We start from the raw sequence: 22076 nt of genomic DNA, 5'->3' as shown, positions 1-22076 counted from the left end.
CTTTTAGCCAAGTAGTTAAGGTACTCACCTGGGATCTACCTGAGGGGGGGAAGGGATTTGAACTGGGATCTGCCACCCCTCAGGTGAGTGCCCTAACCACTTGGCAATAGGATATTCTGATGTAGGGCTCCTTCAGTCTCTCCTGTTGAAGCTGTTCCGTGGTGGTTAAATTATTTTTAAAAGTAACTGGAATAGCGGGACTTGATTCTGGGCCTTCCACCTTCCTGTTGAGTGCTCTAACCATCAGGCTACAGAGTCATTCTAATGTTTGCCCTCTGGCCTAATGATTCTTTTATTATTTATCCAGGGTGCAACACTGGGCCAGAGTGAGAAAGCAAGCCCCATCCTCCACCTCTGCCTGCACTTCTTTCTAACATGGTTTAGGGTAAGCTTAGGATCTACCCCTCAATTTGGCACCTCCTCTTGGCTTTCTGTAGTCCGGCGTCTCCTACGGTTCTGGACATCTGGGCTGCTCTCCTCTCTGCAGCTCATATATGCGGAACAGTGTTTTGGCATCCATGGTTCCCTCTGCTCCTGTTTCTTTGTCTCCACAGCGGCAGATAGTAACAGTTTTCTTTTCCTTTTTTGTTTTTGTGCTGCTTGGGAAGAGGTTTAAGCTACACCAAAAAAAAGACACACTTGAATAAGATAGGGGGAATTATACCTGTATAACGATATCGATATAACCGGTAAAACTGTCCCATGTAGACAAGCCCTATATCTAATCTAGGCATTACTGTGGACCATATTACTGCATTGTCAGAGTGCCATAAACATGAGCTGGAATGAACAAGAGTGTGTTTTGGTTACAGCATTAATACCTATAGGACTCCTTTCAGGTATCAGTCAAACTAAAGATTTTCCACCTATGCACTTTGTATCTTAGGTGTTCATTAATATCTTCAATTTGCATGGTAAGGTAATGCTTTATAGATGCATAACTGAGCTGCCCAGGACAGAAACCTGTATGAGGAGTAACAAAGTCAGAGGCATTTAAATCCAGATTAGGTGTGTCTAGCAAGCCTCAATTACTGTAGTGTCTGAGCAGCTCATAAGTTTTAATGTACTTATTCTCACAACTCCCCTGGTAGGAAAGTACCATTCCCATTTTACAGACAGGGAACTGAGGCACAGAGAAACTAAGTAAGTGGCAGCAGGGAGATGAACCCAGCTCTCCTAAGTCCCAGGCTAGCATCCTAACCATACATCAAAGATTAATTTGTATAAAGTGTAGTGATGTCTGTCTTGTTTAATTCAATGACAAAATTAAACGATGCATGAGAGATGCATTCTGTTTTTATCAATCTTGATTCTAGGAATACAGTGTCTTAATAGGTGAAAACGGGAAACTTGCTAAGAATATGAAATCTAGTGAGAAGCATGGAAGGCAGATAAAATGAGTCTTCCCATAGACTTTCCATAGTCTCACAGGATGTTGTCTGTCTACTTAAATTGTAAGCTTCTTGGGGCAATCTTAAATTGTAAGCTTCTTAAGGGTTCAAAAAAGAACTAGATACGTTCATGGAGGATAGGTTCATCAATGGCTATTAGCCACGATGGGCAGGAATGGTGTCCCCAGCCTCTGTTTGCCAGAAGCTGGGAATGGGTGACAGGGGATGAATCACTTGATGATTACCTTTTCTTCTTCATTCCCTCTGGGGCACCTGGCATTGGCCACTTTCAGAAGACAGGGTACTGGGCTAGATGGACCTTTTGTCAGACCCAGTCTGGCCATTCTTATGTTCAGAGACCTTCTTTTTATTCTGTGTTTGTACAGTGCCTAGCACAGTGGAGTTCTGGTCCATGAATAGAACTCTTAGGCACTATAGGAATACAAATAATAATATAATGTGATGTTGATTTAACGACACAATAAGAAAGAAAGACCTATCTACTCTGAGCAATCTACACTATAAAGTACATATCAGTTATAAAGGATCAAGTGTGAGCATAAGAGCAGATAGTGCTGGAGAAGGGTGCTCAGCAACGGGTGGCTAATATTTACATCTCTTTTTATATAAGTATAGTGTGTCATAGACTTATAAAAAGATATGGTGTCGGAATCTGGGGGGAGCATTGGCCATTATAGCAGGGATAAAGGAAAGACGAGAGAATAGAGATCGGGGGGGTGGGGGGTGGGGAATCAAATCAGTATCTTAGATGTCTGTATATCAATGCAAGAAGTGTAGGGAATAAACAGGAGGAACTTGAAATACCAATTAATAAACATAACTATGACACAGATGGCAAACAGAACTTGGTGGGACAATAAGCATGGAATTGGAATATGTGTATAGACGGGTACAGCTTGGTCAGGAAGGACAGGTAGGGAAAAAAAGGGAGGAGGTGTTGCCGTATATTAAAAATGTATGTACTTGGACCAAGATTAAGATGGAAATAAGAGACACTTGTTTAAAGTGTCTGGGTAAGGATAAAAGGGGTAAAAAAAACAAACAAACAAACAAAAAAAAAACCAAGGGTGATGTCATGGTAGGGGTCTACTACAGATCACCAACCAGGAAGAATAGGTGGATGAGGCTTTTTTTAAACAACTAACAATATCATCCAAAGCACAGGACTTGGTGGTGTTGCAGGGGGACTCCAAATACTCAGACATCTGTTGGGAAAATAATACAGCAGGGCACAGATTATCTAAAAAGTTCTTGAAATGTATTGGAGACATTTTTTTAGTTCAGTAGGTGGAGAAAGATACCAGGGGAGATGCTCTTCTAGATTTGATTTTGACAAATAGGAAGGAACTGGTTGAGAATTTGAAAGTGGAAGGCAATTTGGGTGAAAGTGATCATGAAATGGTAGAGTTCATGATTCTAAGGAATGGTAGAAGGGAAAATAACACAATAAAATCATGGATTTCAAGAAGGCAGACTTTAGCAAACTCAAGGAGTTGGTAGATAAGATCCAATGGAAGCAAGTCTAAGGGGAATAAAACAGTTTGAGAGAGTTGGCAGTTTTTCAGAGAGATAATTAAGGGCATAAGAGCAAGATATCCCACTGCATAAGAAATACAGGAAGTATGGCAAGAGACCACTCTGGCTTAACCAGGAGATCTTCAATGATCTGAAACTCAAAAAAGAGTCTCACAGGAAGTGGAAACTCGGTCAGATTACAAAGGATGAATATAAAAAGACCCCCACAAATATATAAGGACAAAATTAAAAAAGGCCAAGGCACGAAATGAGATTAAACTAGCTAGAGATATAAAGGGTAACAAGAAAAGATTCTGTAAATATATCAGAAACAAGAGTAAGACAAACGATAGAGTAGGCCATTACTCTGCGAGGTGGGGGAAACAATAATAGAAAATGTGGAAATGGAAAAAGTGTTAAATGGCTTTTTTTTTTTTTTTTTTTTTTACCAAAAAGGTTAGTAGCAATTGGATATCTAACTCAGAGAATGCCAGTAAAAATGAAAATAGGGATGGAACAAGTTCAAAATTACTTAGGCAAGTTAGATGTTTTCACGTCACCAGGGCCTGATGAAATACATCCTAGAATACTCAAGGAGCTGACTGAGGAGGTATCTGAGCTATTATTGATTATCTTCGAAAGCTCATGGAAGACAGAAGAGATTTCAGAGGACTGGAATAAGGAAAATGTAGTGCCAATCTATGAAAAGGGAAATAAGGATAACCCAGGGAATTACAGACCAGTCAGCTTAACTTCAGTACCAGGAAAGATAATGGAACAAATAAGCAATCAGTTTGCAAATACCTAGAAGATAATAAGGTGATAAGTAACAGCATGGCTTTGTCAAGAACAAATCATGTCAAACCAACATAATAGCTTTCTTTGACTAGGATAACAAACTTTGCGGATAGTGGGGAAGCAGTACATTTGGTATATTTTGGCTTTTGATACTGTCTCGCATGACCTTCTCATAAACAAACAAGGGAAATATAACCTAGATGGAGTTACTATAAAGTGTGTGCATAACTGGTTGGAAAACCATGCCCAGAGAGTAGTTATCAGTGGTTAACAGTCAAGCTGGAAGTGCACATAGAATGGGGTCCCGCGGGGATCAGTTCTGGGTCCAGTTCTGTTTAACATCTTCTTCAATGATTTAGATAATGGCATACAGCATACACTTATAAACTTTGTGGACAATACCAAGAGGGGAGGGGTTGCAAGTGCTTTGGAGGTTAGGATTAAAATTCAAAATTATCTGGACAAACTGGAGAAATGGTCTGAAGAAAATAAGATGAAATTCAATAAAGACAAATGCAAAGTACTCCACTTAAGAAGGAGCAATCAGTTGCACACATACAAAATGGGAAATAGAAAGGAGTACTGCAGAAGGGGATCTGGGGGTTACAGTGAGTAAACAGTGTAACACTTGCAACAAAAGCAAACATTCTGAGATATATTAGCAGGAGTGTTTTAAACAAGAAACGAGAAGTAATTGTTCTGTTCTACTCTGCACTGATCGGGCCTCAACTGGAGTATTGTGTCCTATTTTGGGAGCCACATTTCAGGAAAGATGTGGACAAATTGGAGAAAGTCCAGAGAAGAGCAGCAAAAAAATTAAGTCTATAAAACATTACCTGTGAGGGAAAATTGAAAAAAAAAAATCGATTTGTTTAGTCTGGAGAAGAGAAGACTGAGAGGGGACCTGATAACAGTTTTCAAGTACATAAATGGTTTTTACAAGGAGGAGGGAGAAAAGGATAGGACAAGAGGCAGTTGTCTTAAATTGCAGCAAAGGGTGTGTGATGTTCCCCTGGTGTTATCTGGACTGGTGATCTGCTAGGTCACTGCAATCCTTGACTCTGGGAGCCAGTCTTGTCCTGCTCTGCTGTGAGAACCCCCACTCCTGGGCTATTCACACACAGCCTCTAGCATGTAAGTTGCTCCCAGCTACATGAGTGAGCACTTTTGTCCAGCTGCTGCTTGGATTGTGCATCTGAATGACACTAGCCAATATCTCTGGTCCCAGACACAACCATAGGAATCTCCATCTTTTAGTGTACAGTTATGCCCACTGGATACTGCAAGCTTATATTAGTTCGTCAGTGTAACAAAGACATTTATATGCACCAGGCTTGTTATCCCAAGGGGAGTCTCTGACATACTTCAAACCAAACACACTGCTTCAGGTAGAATAAACAAACAAGTTTATTAACTAGAAAGATAGATTTTAAGTGATTATAAGTCAAAGCACAAGAAGTCAGATTTGGTCAAATGAAATAAAAGCAAAACGCAGTCTAAGCTGATCTTAACACTTCCAGTGCCCTTACAAACTTAGATGCTTCTCACCATAGGCTGGCTGGTTGCCCTTCAGCCAGGCTCTCCCCTTTGATCAGCTCTTCAGTCGCTTGGTGGTGGTGTCTGTAGTTGGAGGTGGAAGAGCAAGAACATGGCAAATGTCTCTCCCTTTTATCATGTTCTTTCTTCCATCTTGGCTTTGCCCCTCCCTTCAGAGTAAGGTGAGCATTACCTCATTGTAGTCATAAACTGATCAAGGGAACGGGGGGGTAACTCACTCAAGAGTCCAACAGATCCTTTGTTGCTGTCTAAGCCAGTGTCCTTTGTTCCTGTGAGGTTGGGCTAGATTTGTCCCATACAAGCCCTGATGAGGTGTGAACTGCCCCTCTGCTCCTAGGGTGTTTTGCCTGGGCTTATTTTAAGCCACGAGGACACATTTTGAGCCTCATAACTACTTACGTGAAATTGCAACCTATAACATTACTATAACAACAATGCTTCGTGCATCATGAGCCTTCCAAAGACAACTGATATGACAAACTTTGCATTGGATACCACACAATCATATTATAAGGATGAACAGGGGGGTACTGAGTGTTCCCTCGAGGTACAGTGTGTCACAGGATGGTTTAGGTTGGACATTAGGAAAAAAATTCTTAAGTGTCAGGTTAGTTAAGCACTGGAATAAATTGCCTAGGGAGGTTGTGGAATATCCATCATTGGAGATTTTTAAGAGCAGGTTAAACAAACACCTGTCAAGGATGGTCTAGATAAAGTGCAGGGGACTGGACTAGGTGACCTCTTGAGGTACCTTCCATTTCTGCGGTTCTATGATTCTGTGACAGCATTGGCTAAACGAAGAGAAGATGTGCTGTCACTTTCCCCAACAGAACTGTAGTTTCCTTTGAATTAGATACATATATAAAACAGCTTTATTCCTTGACCTAATCCTGTTTCTGAAGTGTCATAACAGCCTGTTTATCAAACTGATAAGGCACAGTGAATCCTTTAAAGAACTGGACACAGAAACAAGATTGCTATTTATTCCTCAAAAGGAAATCTTGTAACTGTTGAGGTTTCATTGCAGATTTTTCTTATGTGAGATCTTTAGCTCAAGATTATTGAAGACATCCTCCATCTAAACCCTAAGAATAAATTCTTCAAGGACATGTTTCAGTAGAATGCAGAACACACTTAAAGTGAATACCAAGGTCAACTGGTTTAGATTCTAAATTACATTTCTAAAAATAACTGTTTCATTATTTTAGAAATGTTTAGATTTGGGACACTCAAGCAATTTCAGTAGTAAAGGTGTGCCCAGTGCTTAGTACGATGGGGTCAGAGACTTTCTAGGCACAACTGTAATAAAAACAATGAATGACACAGGAACACCAAAATATGAATTTTTATGCAGTGTATGTATATAAAATATGCAAATGGGTGTTAAGGCAGACTTTTCAAAACATACATGGGCAAATATAAACACAAATTAACACGTTCAGAGATTACAAATGAAGACACAGTACACAAAATATACAATCAGTTTTGATTCCCACATTCTAAAAAAATCTGTAAATCATTAGAAAAAAATAAAGTTCACATCTGGATATAAATCACTGAAAGGATAAAGCTATAATTACAGCAGAAAGAGGAGGAGGAGAAAAGGATATACAGTTAACTTTTTTTCTCTGGCCTTTTACAATTACCACAACAGCATTAGGTTAGCCACGCTGTATCTCCTGGGTAGTAGTAGTGTATTGTATTTATAAAGAACTGTAAGCATGCATGATACTTTACAGATAGCTTATGACCCAAATAGCCTTCAATTCAGATTACATATACAAGCACAAAGTAGTTGAGCAAGGAGAGTGATGACTGTCAAGCAATTTGACTTGTTTAGGTTGAGCACACTTCTTGTTGCTCCCTGGTTCTTTACTTATTTAAAAAAAAGTTTGTAGTATTTTGTATGAATAGAAGGACAGAGTGGTGGAGAGCTAGCGGTGGAAGGCAAGTGGATCAAAGTGAGTTTTTAGGAAAGAGTTGGATGTGAGCAAAGAATCTCGGTACATGATCAAAGAGGGATTCCAAGGCACAGGGAAAGGGCACGATGAAAGGAAACAATGAGTCATATTTTATTGTATTGCTGATTTTATATGAAAGTTTTGGTACAGTGACTGTTACTAAAAAGTCAGAATTTTCCAACAATTGCCACACATTTTCTGAGATTCCTATGGCTGACAAATATTGACTTTTCTAATTACTTTTACTATACTGTAGAGCAACTGGTTCCATAATTAAGGTATTTTTAATTAGTAAGCCTTATGTTGATAAACTCTACATTTATTTCAGTAGAGGAAGGATTAGTTTCTGTTGAAGAGCTCACATGCAGACTTCTTTGCACATGGGACTGTTTTGTGTAAATTTGATGTTAATCTGCCAAGATTTTTTTTTTTTTGAGATATTTTGTATCCCAACCTCCTGCTTCCCTTTTATTTTTAAAAGCAGTTCTAGTTCTGGTCCTAACTTTGAGTGCTGAGAACACTTTTGGGGGAGGAATCTGGTGTGGTGTGGTTTTGTTTTTGTTTTTTTTGACCCAGTGCTTAAATGGTTCTCTCTTACCTGTTTTCCTTCTTTTAGATCAGGATTTAGGTTACTTGCTCTTGGGGATGCCCAATAGTGATTAACTTTAATGTAACAGTCCATACAATGTACCACATCATTGACAATAACAAAGATGTGAACTGACCCACCCCAACCCTGAAAAATAATCTTGATAACGTAACAAACTTCATGAAGCCAATGAAATTCCTAGTCGAGGCTCCTACTCTAATGTGTCTACTTTAAATACTGTTGACAATACAGAAAAATCAGAGAAATCTGATTGAACATACTGTGATGCGTGTATTGGAGAACACTGACATATTGAGGGATGATTTTAAAAAGCATCCGATTTAATGTTGAATATTCTGTCACTTGTGGCTTTAAACTAGATTATTAACAGTATTTCAATGAGTATTTTGTTTATATCTTCATATTTAAGCAAAATAAACCCCCAGAATTTACCTGTGGATTTATTTCAGAACTTTCCAATATTTTTATGGGTTAATGTACATGAAACAGAAGAATCGTCGCGCTAAAAACTTTAACTTTCAGATATTTTAAGCATTCTTTTATGTAGAAAAGGAAATTCCATTAGTGATGTTTGATACTTTGAGATATGCTTGCATCGATGTTAATCCTCCCATTTGAGTTTCATATGGAGTTAGAATGCAGGACAGATTTTTTTCCTATCTTCTAATTAGAGATCAAACTAACTCATTTGCCAGATGAATAAATTTTAACTGAAATGTTAAATTTACAATGGTGTCACCAGTGAAGCCTTGCAAATTACAACTGGTATTTTCAAGCTAAAATGGTATAGTTTGAAGACATTGGTTTATTGGTTTGCTCAGAAACCATGGTCTATATAGCACAGAACTATATTTGATGTGCAAGACAGTACATTGTTCCAGAGTTAACATGAAGTGTTTCTGTTAAATGCTTCATGTAGTTTTACTGTGTGTTGAATTAAAGGAACCCACAACTGCATTTTGAAGCTAATATTTTCTTACTTTAAGGGCCTTAGGAAAATTAATATATAGTATTAACTTGTCTAGATCTCAGTTTCTTTATGGATTAGAAGAAAAGAATGCAAGTAGACTTCCAGATTAACATGATGTCATCTTGCTGGTGCCTGTGAACAAGCAGCAGAACTAGTATATCAGCAAATGCCCACTGGTCTTAGTTTCAAGACCAAAAGAGTTGTTTAAATAGAGAAAAATGGAATTGATTTGAAATCAGTTCACATTTTATGCTTCTGAAGAGTTATTAGCATCAGGCATATCCAGCACAGGTTTTTAAACTATAATTTGTTCCCTGTGATAGGTCACTCACCTCTCACGAGCGCCTTCTGTCAGCTAGGTACAATGCTGCAATCTTTCTTGGGTCTGGCACCTCCTGTCGGCTGCTGTTCTCACTAGGCAGGTTTTCAGTGGCTCAGCTGTCCAGCCAAGTTATGCACAGTTAATATGCATGAATGAACCCCTTCCTGGCTAAAAAAAAGATCCAACGAGGACTATCATTGTGCCCTTGTTAGTGTCTTCATTCCTGTCTCTGGGCTCAGTTCTCAGCCTCTTCTGGGCTAACTTTAGGTCCTTCAGCTGCCCTGCTATAGAGCACTGCCCCTAGGGCTTTCTCCCTGGAGACTCTTGTCTTCACTGGTTCTCACTGCCCCAGCCGTCCAGCTAGGTCCTCTCTCAAGCTCAGTCCCCTTCCAGGGGAGAGGGGTAACCAAGGGTTCACCAGACTGTCTAGCTGCTGTTCCCAGGGTCTTCAGCCCCTCCCTGAATTCTTTAAATTCCAGCCCTTTCTTGTCCTCTTCTCAGGTATGAGGCCACTTCCCAGTTGCCAGTGGGTGAAACTGGGCCTGTTCACTACTCCAGGTCCCTACCCAGGGACCCCAGGAACAGTGGTTATATACAGCTCCCTTTAACTCCCTCCATTAGCTGGTACTATTTTTCCTGGTCTTCTTCCCACCAGATCTCTGCCCTGTCACCCATTCCCTTGGAGTTACAGTTCTCAGATCCACTCTATCCTTGCAGAAAGCAAAATGTAACCAGAACTCAATTTCTGGTTCTCTTGAGCTTCTATGGCCAGAGTGGAGCACCCTTCCTTACTGCTCCAGTCCCAGCCAGGAACTGAACTACTTATGCCCCTGCAGCGCTTTTAATTAAGACTGCTGGGCTTTTATTGTCTACTTCATATGAAGCCTCTCCAGAAAGGCATGGAAGACCCACATTTGCTGCAGTAGAGTCATGGGGCCTCCAGCAGGGGGCCTTAAAGGGCCTGGTACACGCTTTCACGTATCTCTTCCTGCAGAAAGGATGGGACGGGGGCTCTATTGAGGATAACATCTCCTCCTATGCAGTCTTTACCCTGCTTGCTCAGGGTCTCTTCTCCGAGGCCTCTCTTGGTGCAAGACTTTTGAATGTAAAATCTTCCTTTTCACAAGGCGACTGGCCCTTAAGGAGGAAATGGGTCCAGCCTCAGGTGTGACACAATTAGCTCTACTTCCCAGGTGCAGAAAATAAGCAGTGTCACATGACAGGCAGGTGTGTGTCTAAATGAGGCATGGAGTGTAGATAAGAGAGACACCTGTACAGTCAAAGGGGAGAGAGGGAATCTCTGGGTACAAAGTCCTGGAAGTTGAGAGATTCCAGGGAGCAGGAGGACTGAATGAGATATTCTACAGAGTGATTCTTCCTGGCTCTTAGACAGAGGGCTGGGGATGCAAGTCTGCACGGAGCAGGAGCCAGCTAGGAAGACTGTAGTGTGAAGAGTAATTCTGCTAGAGGAAAGCAGCAGGGATGGGACTAAGAACCCTGCATAAAGGGTTGTGAATCAGCTTGGAAGGCTGGGTGGGAGTTCTTGTGTTGCCTTTTAAACTTTAATAAACCTAGACCCCCCAAGGAGAGGTGTTACTCAACATATGAAAGTCTGTCAAAGTTATTGAGGTTCCTAAGAACAGGGACCCGAGGCAGTGGGTGGGCGATTCTGCTATAGGTCTGAACCACTGCTTATTCTGGAGATTTTTTGTGTGACCTCTAATAAAGGACTAAGTGTGAGTTCTCCCTGTGCACATCTGTTCTTCTTGCTTTATTGTGTTCTATGAGAACCAATCAGTTAGCTAATGTTACTGTATTCCTATGCTATTGAGTGGATCACATCCACTGCCTAATCATCCAAGTTGTGATCATTGCACTCACATTACTACACCACTTTATAAGTACACTTTGGCCACTTGACAGCTATTTCTCCTTATGCATGTTTGTATTTTTGATCAATTACGGTGCTTGTTGTAACGGTCTCTGTACACAGGTTTTCAAGTTTGGGCTCTCTGTGCATCAGGAATCTTTCCTCTTCATGTCCCCTGAGAAGCGTGTCCTCTCTTTTTTTCTCAAGAATATTTAATCCTTCCACATTAATCAAGACATCACACTTTCTTTGCTTTGTCTTTATGTAAAACACCCTACGATTGAGTCCTTTGCTGCCCTGATATTCAAGACATACTTGATGCTTCTTTGAATAGGACATAATCAGGCAGAAAATCAGGCTCTTTGTTCATCCTTCATGCATTTCAGAGAGACTAATTAGGTATTTAGTGTGAAACTTCCACTCTACCGCACCAATATCCTTAGATTAAATCTATGTCCGTTATTTGGAATTAAAGCCACACTAGCAAAGCAGTTATGGTTCAGACCACAATAATGGTGGTCTGAACCATTATCAGTGGTTTACAACTTTTTAAATTGGGATGAAATCTCTCAGATGTTGGGATGAAAACTCTCTCATATTTCCAGGTCCCAAGTACTGGGTTGTGGGTGTGTGTTTTGGAAATTTGAAGGAAACCTAATGAGCTATTATGCAATAGGGAGTGTTTTTCAGTTGGTGGGCAGGTAGGACCAAAACAAAACCTCTTCTGCAGTTGAACATTTATAAGGTGGTCAGATAACTTTAAAAATACAATTTGTTTAAGATATCACATTTGGCATAGTACAAAGACTTCAGGAAACAAATTTGTTTGAGAAATAAAAATGACTGAGTGAAAACAATATGCTGCATGAGTAATGTTGTTTTTTCTTTGACTTAAATGCACACAAAATGAATTATCCAAATATACTGTATACATTCTGTAAAATAAGCCGCTTAAACTGGACCATATGGGCAACAGAGGCCGTTTTGGAGAAATAAATTAAAGTGCAATGAAAGCATCTTACTGTACACAAATAATTGTTTTTAATATGTTCTTTGTTCGTTATTTGCTTTTATCATACTTTTCATATTATTTTTAACAAATTGTGCTTCCATACATTTGCACGGTGATTGTGTTAATAAAAAAGGACTCATTTCCTGGGAAGCTGAAAAAAAATGTCTTGCTTAAAGGCAGTCTGGCCTGTATATTATTTCTTGTTTAGTACTCTTGGTTTTTTTACGAGAAACCAGACTGTGGTTTTTGTCAGTTCATCTGTTTCTACTAATTAATCCCTGCCTGGATGTACAATCCTGTTTCTGACACTGTCATCATCTCTACACCAATGCATTTGATTTAATGAACAGGTATGATCCCATTTAAGGCATAAGCAACAGGACCAAGTTAGCTCATTAGAGACAAAAGTCTAGTTTTCATATAAGGTGCCCCAAGTAGTTTGGAACATGGGAATTTGAGGTAAGCCCCAAGGGTCCATCACTTACGGTGTGATGTCCTTGACATGGCTAATGTCCAGGAGCTTCGGGGAGGATGGGGGTGAAGGAAATCCTATTAAGGACAATGAAAGAACAACCTGAATATAAGAAATTTTCTTCTTAACCCCATTTTAGTGATTGGATTATGCCCTGAAGTATAAGGGATTTAGATTCCTTAGGGGACAGGTCCTGTGTGTGTGGAATTTTCCATAAACAATCATTTTATGTATGTGTGTGTATATATGTATGTACATATACATGCATATTGTGTGTATAGATACACACGTGTATATACACATGTCTAATATTATTTATGGGAAATTCGTGTGTGCGCACGTGCACATATATATACGCAATCTGTCTGTACACACACATATATAAAGTATTTGTGTGTATAGTGTTCCATAAACAGCTTTTTTCAAAAGGATTTAAGGTTGTGTGTGTGACATCTCACCCATGCAAACTCTAAAAAGCAAGGAAATACCAAGTTATGGGACATCTCTTCATTGACTCTTAATGCTCACACAGTATATTTTCACTGTCAGTGACAGACTCCACAACTGTTCACAAAGTACTTTCTTTTTCCTCCAACAAATAGGGAAACATGCTTCATCCAACAAATTAATCTTCATACTATAATGCAAAACTCTGAGTGCAGCCTGAGCTACGTCGTAGGTAGTAAAAATGGTAAAGGACAAAATGAAAACTTGGCAAAGCACTAGATAGAGCATCTGCCAGTTTAACAGTTTGTGGTCCTGAGAGTCGGAGCAGAGTTTAAGTTAAAACCTGGGATGGGTGCAGATGAAGACAGTCACCTGGCACACGTTGAAAGCTTGTGATGATGAGACGACTGATTAAAAGTACTGAACTTTTCAATAAAGTATGGGACCAAGAAAAGTCTCCAGAAAAATGGCACTGTGATCAAAATAGCAAAAGAAAGGTGATCTAAGTAATTATATTAAATTGAAAGGTGTTACATTCCTTTCAGTGATAGACAAAGTCTTCTACAGTATCATCTTTTGTAGAATAAAGGAAGCAGTTGTAGCAAAGCTAAGGGAAGAGCAGGCTGAGTTTAGAATGAAAATAAAGGTACAAAAAACCAAATAACTATGGCAGCAAGTCTCAGAGACCAGGTTAAGTGATTTGGGCTCACACTCCAGGGCTAAAAGTAGCCCTGTATATGTTCGGGCTGGAGCCTGGGCTCTGAGACCCTCCCTCCTCACCAGGTTTCAGAGCCTGGCGTCCAGCCCAAGCCTGAACATCTACACTATTATTTTTAACCCTGCAGGTCTTCTTTTGCTGCGTAGACTTATCTAATGTCTGTCATGGCAAGTGTGCCATTGGGCAGCTGGAAGAAGACCTAAAAGATGCCGAATGAAAGAATCCCTCCATGAAGTGATACTTAGGGTATGTGTACACTACAGTGGCTATAGCAGCACAGCTATGGTGCTGCCGCTGTGCCACTGTAGTGCCATAATGTCGATGCGTCCTATATCGACCAAAGGGTTTTTTCCATCAATGTATTTAGTCCACCTCTCCAAGAAGCAGTAGCTAGGTCAATGGAAGAATTATTCTGTTGACCTGGGTCTATAGTGGTGTTAGGTCAACCTAACTAGGTTGCACAGGGTGTGAAATTTTTCCCACCCTGACCCATGTAGCTAGGTCGATCTATTTTTTAGGTGTAGAACAGGCCAAAGAGGGGGAAAGGTTTTGAGACTTACAACACTGAGGACATGCAAAGAGTGTCCCAAGATAGACAGGTATGACAGAGCCTTTTTCGTGCCCTAAGTGACATCTGACAGTGCGGAAAGGATCAGATTCTGTCAGAACGAATAGCAGAGTTGACAAGAGAGATAGAAAAGGAAAGGTGTGAAGTTCAGTTTTGAAGAGTGAGAGTTTCAAATGGAGACTGGACATCCAAAAATAGATGACGGGGGGGGTGGGGGGTACGTTCAGATGAAAGATTGAATGTGGAGAGGTATTATTATTAGTATTTAACTCCCCAGAAGTGTGCTGTGTGCTTTAGAGACATGCAAATGACAAGTGGCATGTTTTGAAGAGTTTGTGTTATGTTTAATTACAGCATGATTGATAGCAAACGAGTTGGAATGGGAAGATGCCAATAATATTAGCATTACGTTTGCCAAGTTCATATCTATATTTAGGAACACAGGAATTACCATACTTAATCAATGTCCATTTGTACCAATATATTCTGTTTCTGATAGTTCCAGAACCAGATACTTCAGAGGAAGATGTAAGAACCTAGCAGAAGGGAGACATGGGATAACCTGCCCCCTGCATAGGTCTCATTCTAGACTCTAGTAGTTAGAGATTGACCTATGCCCCGAAACACAGAATTTTTGTCACGAATTATTTTGTCATAACTCCTGGATATTCTTGATATCCATATAAATCTCCAATTCCTATTTGAATCCTGTTAAGTTCTCGTCTTCAGTGATTTCCTATAGCAACAAGGTCTGCATTTTAATCACGTGTTGTGTGAAAAAATATTTCCTTTTATTGGTTTTGAATTTCCCACCTTTTAATTTCAGAGTAATGTTCCTTTATTCTTGTGTTAAAAAACTGGGAACTTCCATTCTGCCTGTCAGCCTTTTCTGTCTCATTCTTTATTTTATACACTTTTATCGTGTTCCAGTCTTAGATGTCGTCTTTCTATTTATTAGTATACTATTTTTAAAAAATCAGGTTAATTTCTTAAATATCTTTTTTTATTATGGAGAAACTGGAGTGTAAAGGAGAATAGCTGGAATGTGACAGCATGAATGTGAACAGATGAAGGGGAAAGGTGAGGAGGTCGGAGGGATGAGGAGAGGAAGATGATGGAGAATGCTGAAAATTTTCTCCCACTCTGGTTTCTCATAGGCTTTGTTTTCTTGAATGCACTCTCTCATGAGAGGAACTTTAACATGCCTTGTCTTTGAAAAATGGAAGTCGTCATGTGTTTGCTGCATTGAATCTCTGGCAAATTTGTCTCAATTTGCCATGGAAGGTAGAATCAGAGATTTCTCCTTAGCTTGGATTTCCTCAACAGAATAATGCATGTAGTTGTATTTTTCTGCATCAATTTTACTCTTCTTACAAAAATCGTAAAATCTGCACTGTTTACAGGGAAGAAAATAAATTTATGTATCAAAAAGAAATCATAATGCAAAGGAGATGATACAAATTGCACAATTAAAAAGTGATTATTTTATGATGGTTTGTTACTTTAAAGATTGCTTTGAGGTTTATGCAAACTAAACTAGAATAGTAAAAAAATATATATATTTGAAAATGGTTTTTCTCTACAAGTACAGGTAACATATAAACTCTTATGTGAAAAGAAATATCTCATGCAACAAAAGCTTATGTGAGTGTATCTGATCAAGACATTTCATACATAATGTCGTTACATTAAAAAAGTTATATAGTTATAAGTTGACATTTTTTTCCAACAGAGACTGTATATCAATTCAGAGGGCAGACAGCAATGTTAGAATGAATTAACCTAATTATACCATTTAAACAGCTATCTTGGTATTGTCTTCAGGTTCATAAACCTCACATTTGTGGTCTGAATTGGAGTGAGGGAGCCTAATTATCTTTTCCTTAACTAAACCCTGTATTGACCTTTTAAATGTGGCTGTTATTACAGATACAACTTTTTTATGGCAGTACAAAACTATTAACTTTGTTGGGTGAAGTAAAATGTTTTAATGAGAAGAGGTATTAGAATGTTTTAATGGAGATGCGGTGTATAGAATAGACAGCAACCACCAGCTTGTGTTCTGTTCTCCTCCTTTATGTTTAAACTATTAGCTGTTTGCAAGAAAAAATAGTGTGACTCACTTATTTTATAAGGTATGTTTTAATCCTTTTCTGTATCTGATTTATAAAACTCAGATTATTTACTCATATCTAAGTCATTTGTTTAATTTTTTGATAGGTTGAATCTACACAGAGCATGATCAGGATTTTGGGCCTTTCGGCTACATTACCTAATTACCTCGATGTTGCCACCTTTCTACATGTTAATCCCTACATCGGACTATTCTATTTCGATGGCCGTTTTCGACCTGTACCACTTGGGCAGACATTTATAGGAATTAAGACAACAAATAAGGTAAATGACTATGGAAAATCTGGAAGATGTTTTTTTGGACATTTATACAGAACTATGGATTCCAGCATGTGTGCTTATAAATGCCTTCCTACCTATCTGGGTAGTGGTTGAATACTCCAGATTATATTATTCTTTTCGTGCAGGAGCCTCATGCATTGTAAGTAGATCTCTTCACAAACACCCGGGCTCAGAAGTTACTTCCAAATTTTCAGAATAGTACCATCTTGCATAACTTAGACTGGAACTTAGAATTTTCACTGTGGTTAAGCACCATTTATCTCCTTTGTACTCTCCTCATTAAGCAGAGTGTTTGATAACAAAGCTCTATCCTGATTAAACAGCAGTTATTATGATCAGTTGGTGAGTTTCCGTACCAAAATCTTGTTGTGAAGTGTGTTTTCAAAGCAGATTGTTCTGTCCAGTTCTCCCATTTCAGTCCCTATCTTTGGTGGAAATTATGGAATTTGGTTTGTTTTGCTGTTAGGATACATAAGAAGTGACAGCACTCAACTCAGTGGAAAGTACTCAAGTAGTTTGGACATAAACGTTAAAAATATGATTTGATGTACTAAATGCCATATGAGTAATTTATGATCAAAACCTGTCATAGGAAAAGCTATCAGCTTTGATACATGCAGTTTTGATAGCGAGACATGAAAGTAGTCTTTAACCCAGTCTTTTATATTCTTTTCCAAAATGAGAAAAAGAGAGAAAATATAACCAAGGTATACAGATCATGTAAAGGTAACTATATTTGTATTAGAATTCATTACTGCATATTAAATCAGTCTGAGATAAATGTACTTGACGCTTAAAACAAAAATACTAATTCTGCAGTTAAATACAAGTTAAATATACATCTTTTCGTGATTTGGCTTGGAAATAATTCCCCTATATTTTACTCTCTGATTGCTAAAGCAAAGTAAGATAAGAAATCATGTTATTTTGTAGGCCAACTTGTCACACTACCTTAGAATATCCTACTAGACTGTAGGTTGCCTATTTTTTTAAAATTACGTTTTCAACCAAAAGTTAGTGTCAGAGCTCCATCGATAACATGGTAGGTTTTTAAAAGCGTGAAAAATGACTTTCTCATTAGGTTCTTTAAATAATTCACTCCATCCGCAATGCAGAAAAGAAAGGTGCCTTAAAACCATAGGGGAGCCATTTCACGTATGTGCACACAAGGATAAGTTTACCATATGGTACTTATTATGATGTGCATATTTTAACCTTCATTAATTGTTTCAAGTACCTTCAATAATATTTGCTGTTGCCTTTCTTTAAACATTTCTTAATACTTCATTTGAATGTTTAGTTTATTCGTACTGTATCATTAGAAAAAGGCAAAGATGTAGTATCCTAATAGCAGCTTTGGAATAAGCTTTATAGCTTTAAAATGAAAGCAGACAACTATGTCAAGTACTTCACAAAGTATTGTTGAAATGACCGTGAAATAACTAGTTCCCCTTTCCCTGCCAAAAAAAAGGTAACAAGGAAGTGAAATTATCAGTGAATGACCCCTCCTCATGTGGACAAAAAAAGGTAGACAGATATGATGTTTCCGTTAATATCACAGGCCAAGAAAAAGTCCTTGTATTGCTCAGAAGAATGTCATCAGACATTTGAGGTAGAAAAAACACTGTGGAGTCAATTGAATGTGCCTTACAGCAGCTGGCATCTTCAATGAGGAATGCAGAGTATTGAATCTCCATGTCAGAAGATTTCTCCCAGGACAATATAGGAACTGAACCTACCCAAACAGAGTGTGAGACCTTGCAGAACCAGGCCTCTGTCTGCATTCTCCCAACCCTCCCATGACCAAGGAGACAGCACAAACATGTTTGTGGGGCCAACAAGCAACTCTTGACACAATCCACTAAAGCAGCTGTTAGGTCTAATAATATTAGCATGGATTCTTAATCGTTGTCCGTTGTTAGGAGGAGATCATCAGCCAACACAATAGATGCAGTGTTTGTAGCTGGTCTGGCAAGTATCAAGGAGCTATGAGGCTGGCAAATATCAAGGAGCTATGAGGCAGCTAGATATTATGATAGTTGCCTTGCCACAACCTTCCCAGTAACCTTATCCGAAAAAGTGAAGATTGGCCAATTAGCAATCTGTTTCCAGATTGTGTGTATAGACTGCTCACAAGGCCCCTTCAAAACAGACAGCATCCTCCTCACTTTAGTAGAAGCAGCCATAATATGAACACTGTCATTTCCCCACATACTTTCAGCAGCTAGGAGGCACATGGGTCTAAGGCAGTGGGGGCCAACCTGGGCCTGAGAAGGAGCCAGAATTTACCAATGTACATTGCCAAAGAGCCACAGTAATACATCAGCGGCCCCACATCAGCTCCCTGCCCCGCCGATCAGCGCCTCCCCCTCCCGGCCCGCACCTCCTGACCAGCTGTGTTGTGGCTTGCAGGAGGCTCGGGGTGGGGGGGCGGAGCGAGGGCATGGCAGGCTCAGGGGAGGGAGTGTAGTCGGGGCAGGGCCTGTGGCAGAGCCAGGGGTTGAGCAGTGAGCACCCCCTGGCACATTGGAAAGTTGGCACCTGTAGCTCCAGCCCAGGAGCCAGTGCCTATACAAGGAGCCGCATATTAACTTCTGAAGAGCTGCATGTGGCTCCGGAGCCACAGGTTGGCCACCCCTGGTCTAAGGCATTAGTCTGATGTTTTTCAGAAACCTTTCCTACCTCAGTGAGTAACAAATGCCAAAACTTAAACAGAAAAGACCTTTGCATTTGTCCCTCTCTGGTTATTGTTCTGGTCAAAAGGGCAGATACATCTCAGCCCAGATTGGAAAAATACCTAATAGTTGGATTGGAAAACAAACTGGTTTTGGGTCCCTAGTGTAGAAGGTGGATAAAACTCTTAGGTACATGAGTTAATGCGTATTTGTTTCTTTGTTATTAAGTCCAGACACTAGACAATGACAGTGCTTTTTTCCCTCTGTTTTATTTGATATGGTTAGAAAACAATTAGCTACAGTGTACAACCTGGCCTGCACAAAATTAAAACTGGCCAAAGAAAGTACAAAATAATTCTCATTCCAAATGATGCTCTTCTGTTTAAGTGAAAACAGAACACATGGTTTCAAAACTTACTGTTATTTGTACAAAAGTTTGGTTCCATACCAGTGTTAAACATCAATTAGGCAAAAATTCCAGTCAGAGATTCTTTCTATCTCCTAACATGTCCTGAAGCACAATTTTGCTTGATAGGACTTTAAATGTAGTATATGGTTAAAAGAAAGATTGAGACCCCATAATAAAATCAGTATATGTGAACAAATGACTTTTCAAGAAATTTCTGAGGTAAAAATAAGAAGATTGATTGAATGCTGTGAATTTACCATATGTTTGCGCTCACTAGCTAAAGAGTCCTGTTCAGTTACATCACATGGTGGCAGACAGCTAAAAAGTGACAAACTTTTTATGAATGCTTGTATGCAAATGATAGAAATCTAAATACTAAGATGGGTGAACTTGAATGCTTGGTATTAAATGAGGATATTGATATAATAGGTTCCACTGAAACTTGGTGGAAAAAATAATAATTAATGGGACACAGTAATACTAGAGTACAAAATACAGTAGAACCTCAGAGTTAAGAACACCTCAGGAATGGCAACTGTTTGTAACTGAATAAAATATTATTTTTTCAAAAGTTTACAGCTGAACCTTGACTTAATGCATCTTTGAAACTTTACTGTGCAAGTGAAAAATGCTGCTATTTTCCATCTTAATTTAAATGAAACAAGCACAGAAACAGTTTCCTTACCGTGTCAAATCTTTTTTAAACTCCCCCCCCCCCTTTTTTTTTTGTAGTTTATGTTTAACACAGTACTCTACTGTATTTGCTTTTTTTGTCCCTGCTGCTGCCTGATTGCATACTTCTGGTTCTAAATGCGGTGTGTGCTTGACCAGTCAGTTTGTAACTCTGGTGTTAATAACTGTGAGGTTCTACTGTATATAGGAATGACAGAGTAGGCTGTGCTAAGGGGAGAGTGGCACTATATGTGAAAGAAAGCATAGAGTCAAAGAGAGGAAAAATCATAAATGAATCAAACAATACCATAGAATCTCTATAGCTAGAAATTCCGTACTTGAATAATAAGAATATAGCAGTAGGAATATACTATCAACCACCTGAGCAGGATGGTGATTGTGAAATGTTCTGGGAGATTAGGGAGGCTATAAAAATAGAAAACTCAACAATAGTGGGGGATTTCATCTGTCCCCCATATTGACTGGGAACATGTCACCTCAGGACAGGATGCAGAGAGAGTTTCTTGTCACCATAAATGACTGCTTCTTGGAGCAGCTAGTCCTGGAACCCACAACATGAGAGGCAATTCCCTTAAGGGATCTGAGGAAGGGGATTGGGGGCTCCTATTTCTGGAACAGTGGGGAGCTGATACCCCCCCCACACACACACACACACACTTTTATGACCTCCTTTCACCTCATATGAGGGGAGGGTGGCAGGATCCCAGGTCAGGGATGGCTGGGATCAGTCTGGGGATTATGTGGACATGAATAATGAAATGATGCTGACTCTGTACTGTATCATTTGTTGCTGGGTACTTCCAGATATTTTAAGTGAATAAAGTTGTGGCCTAATTAAAGCACATCCATGGCCTCCTGCCTTTCTTCCAGCATTGCCAGACAAAAATTTATTTTCCTTTTATTTGTATTTCTGTTCTTGTTTTTCTGATGGTAAGCACATTTAAGTAGTGATGCTAAGCAGCAACAGTGTGCTCAAAACATGAACTAAGGGGTGGTCCCTATTCCAAGAAGTGTATAACTTAAACAGAGTCTGTTCTGTTGATGCTGAGAATGGAACCTTTTACATGCACCATCCTTCAGCTCGGACAGACAAATGGGGCTCTTTCTTTTTGTTTCACCGAAATTCAGATACTACCTACCAGAGTGACCATATTTTCATGTGTATTTTATAAAGCGCCCATGTATGTTTATGAAACTATAAGAAAAGTAAATAATTTAATTTCTTCTAATCCTAAATAGGTCATCATTATCTAAGCTCAGCATTGCTATTAGCATTCACTTATCCTTTATTTTATCTTTTTGATCTACTTCTCACAATTTGTTCATTTCGCTTTTCTTTCCTTTCCTTTCTTAGTATCATCAGCCCCCTCAAAAAGTTTTTTCTTTTCCTTTTTATTAAGTAGTGTGTAAAACCTAAATTGGGATAGTACAGTGGAAATTCTCATTAGCTATGACAATTTGAATGGAAAAGAGGAGGGTGGGCCAGGTAAATGTGTGATGCTCTGCTTATAGAGGATTTGAATGCCATACTGTGCTTTATGCTTTTAACTCATTTTATCTTTTAGAAAGTTTTCATTCACACAGGAAAGACCTAACCCTGTATCATGAAATTAGTCTATAGAATATGAAATGTAATCTATAAAATGTTGCTC

The 22076-nt window shown here is 39.2% G+C and overlaps 1 protein-coding gene across 4 annotated transcripts in view; it reads left to right on the top strand.

The window, feature by feature from the left end:
- ASCC3 (activating signal cointegrator 1 complex subunit 3) overlaps positions 1-22076 on the top strand; it is a 530489-nt gene that overhangs the window by 221734 nt on the left and 286679 nt on the right. For all 4 annotated transcript variants that reach the window (XM_037894528.2, XM_037894526.2, XM_043542702.1 and 1 more), the window contains exon 12: positions 16453-16629. In XM_037894528.2, coding sequence (XP_037750456.1) covers positions 16453-16629 — 177 coding nt within the window. The remainder of the gene's footprint in view (positions 1-16452; positions 16630-22076) is intronic.

Source organism: Chelonia mydas, chromosome 3 (assembly GCF_015237465.2).
Source record: "Chelonia mydas isolate rCheMyd1 chromosome 3, rCheMyd1.pri.v2, whole genome shotgun sequence".
NCBI lineage: Eukaryota > Metazoa > Chordata > Testudines > Cheloniidae > Chelonia > Chelonia mydas.
The sequence above is the reverse complement of the archived record's forward strand: the minus strand, read 5'-3'. Positions and strand labels throughout refer to the sequence as shown.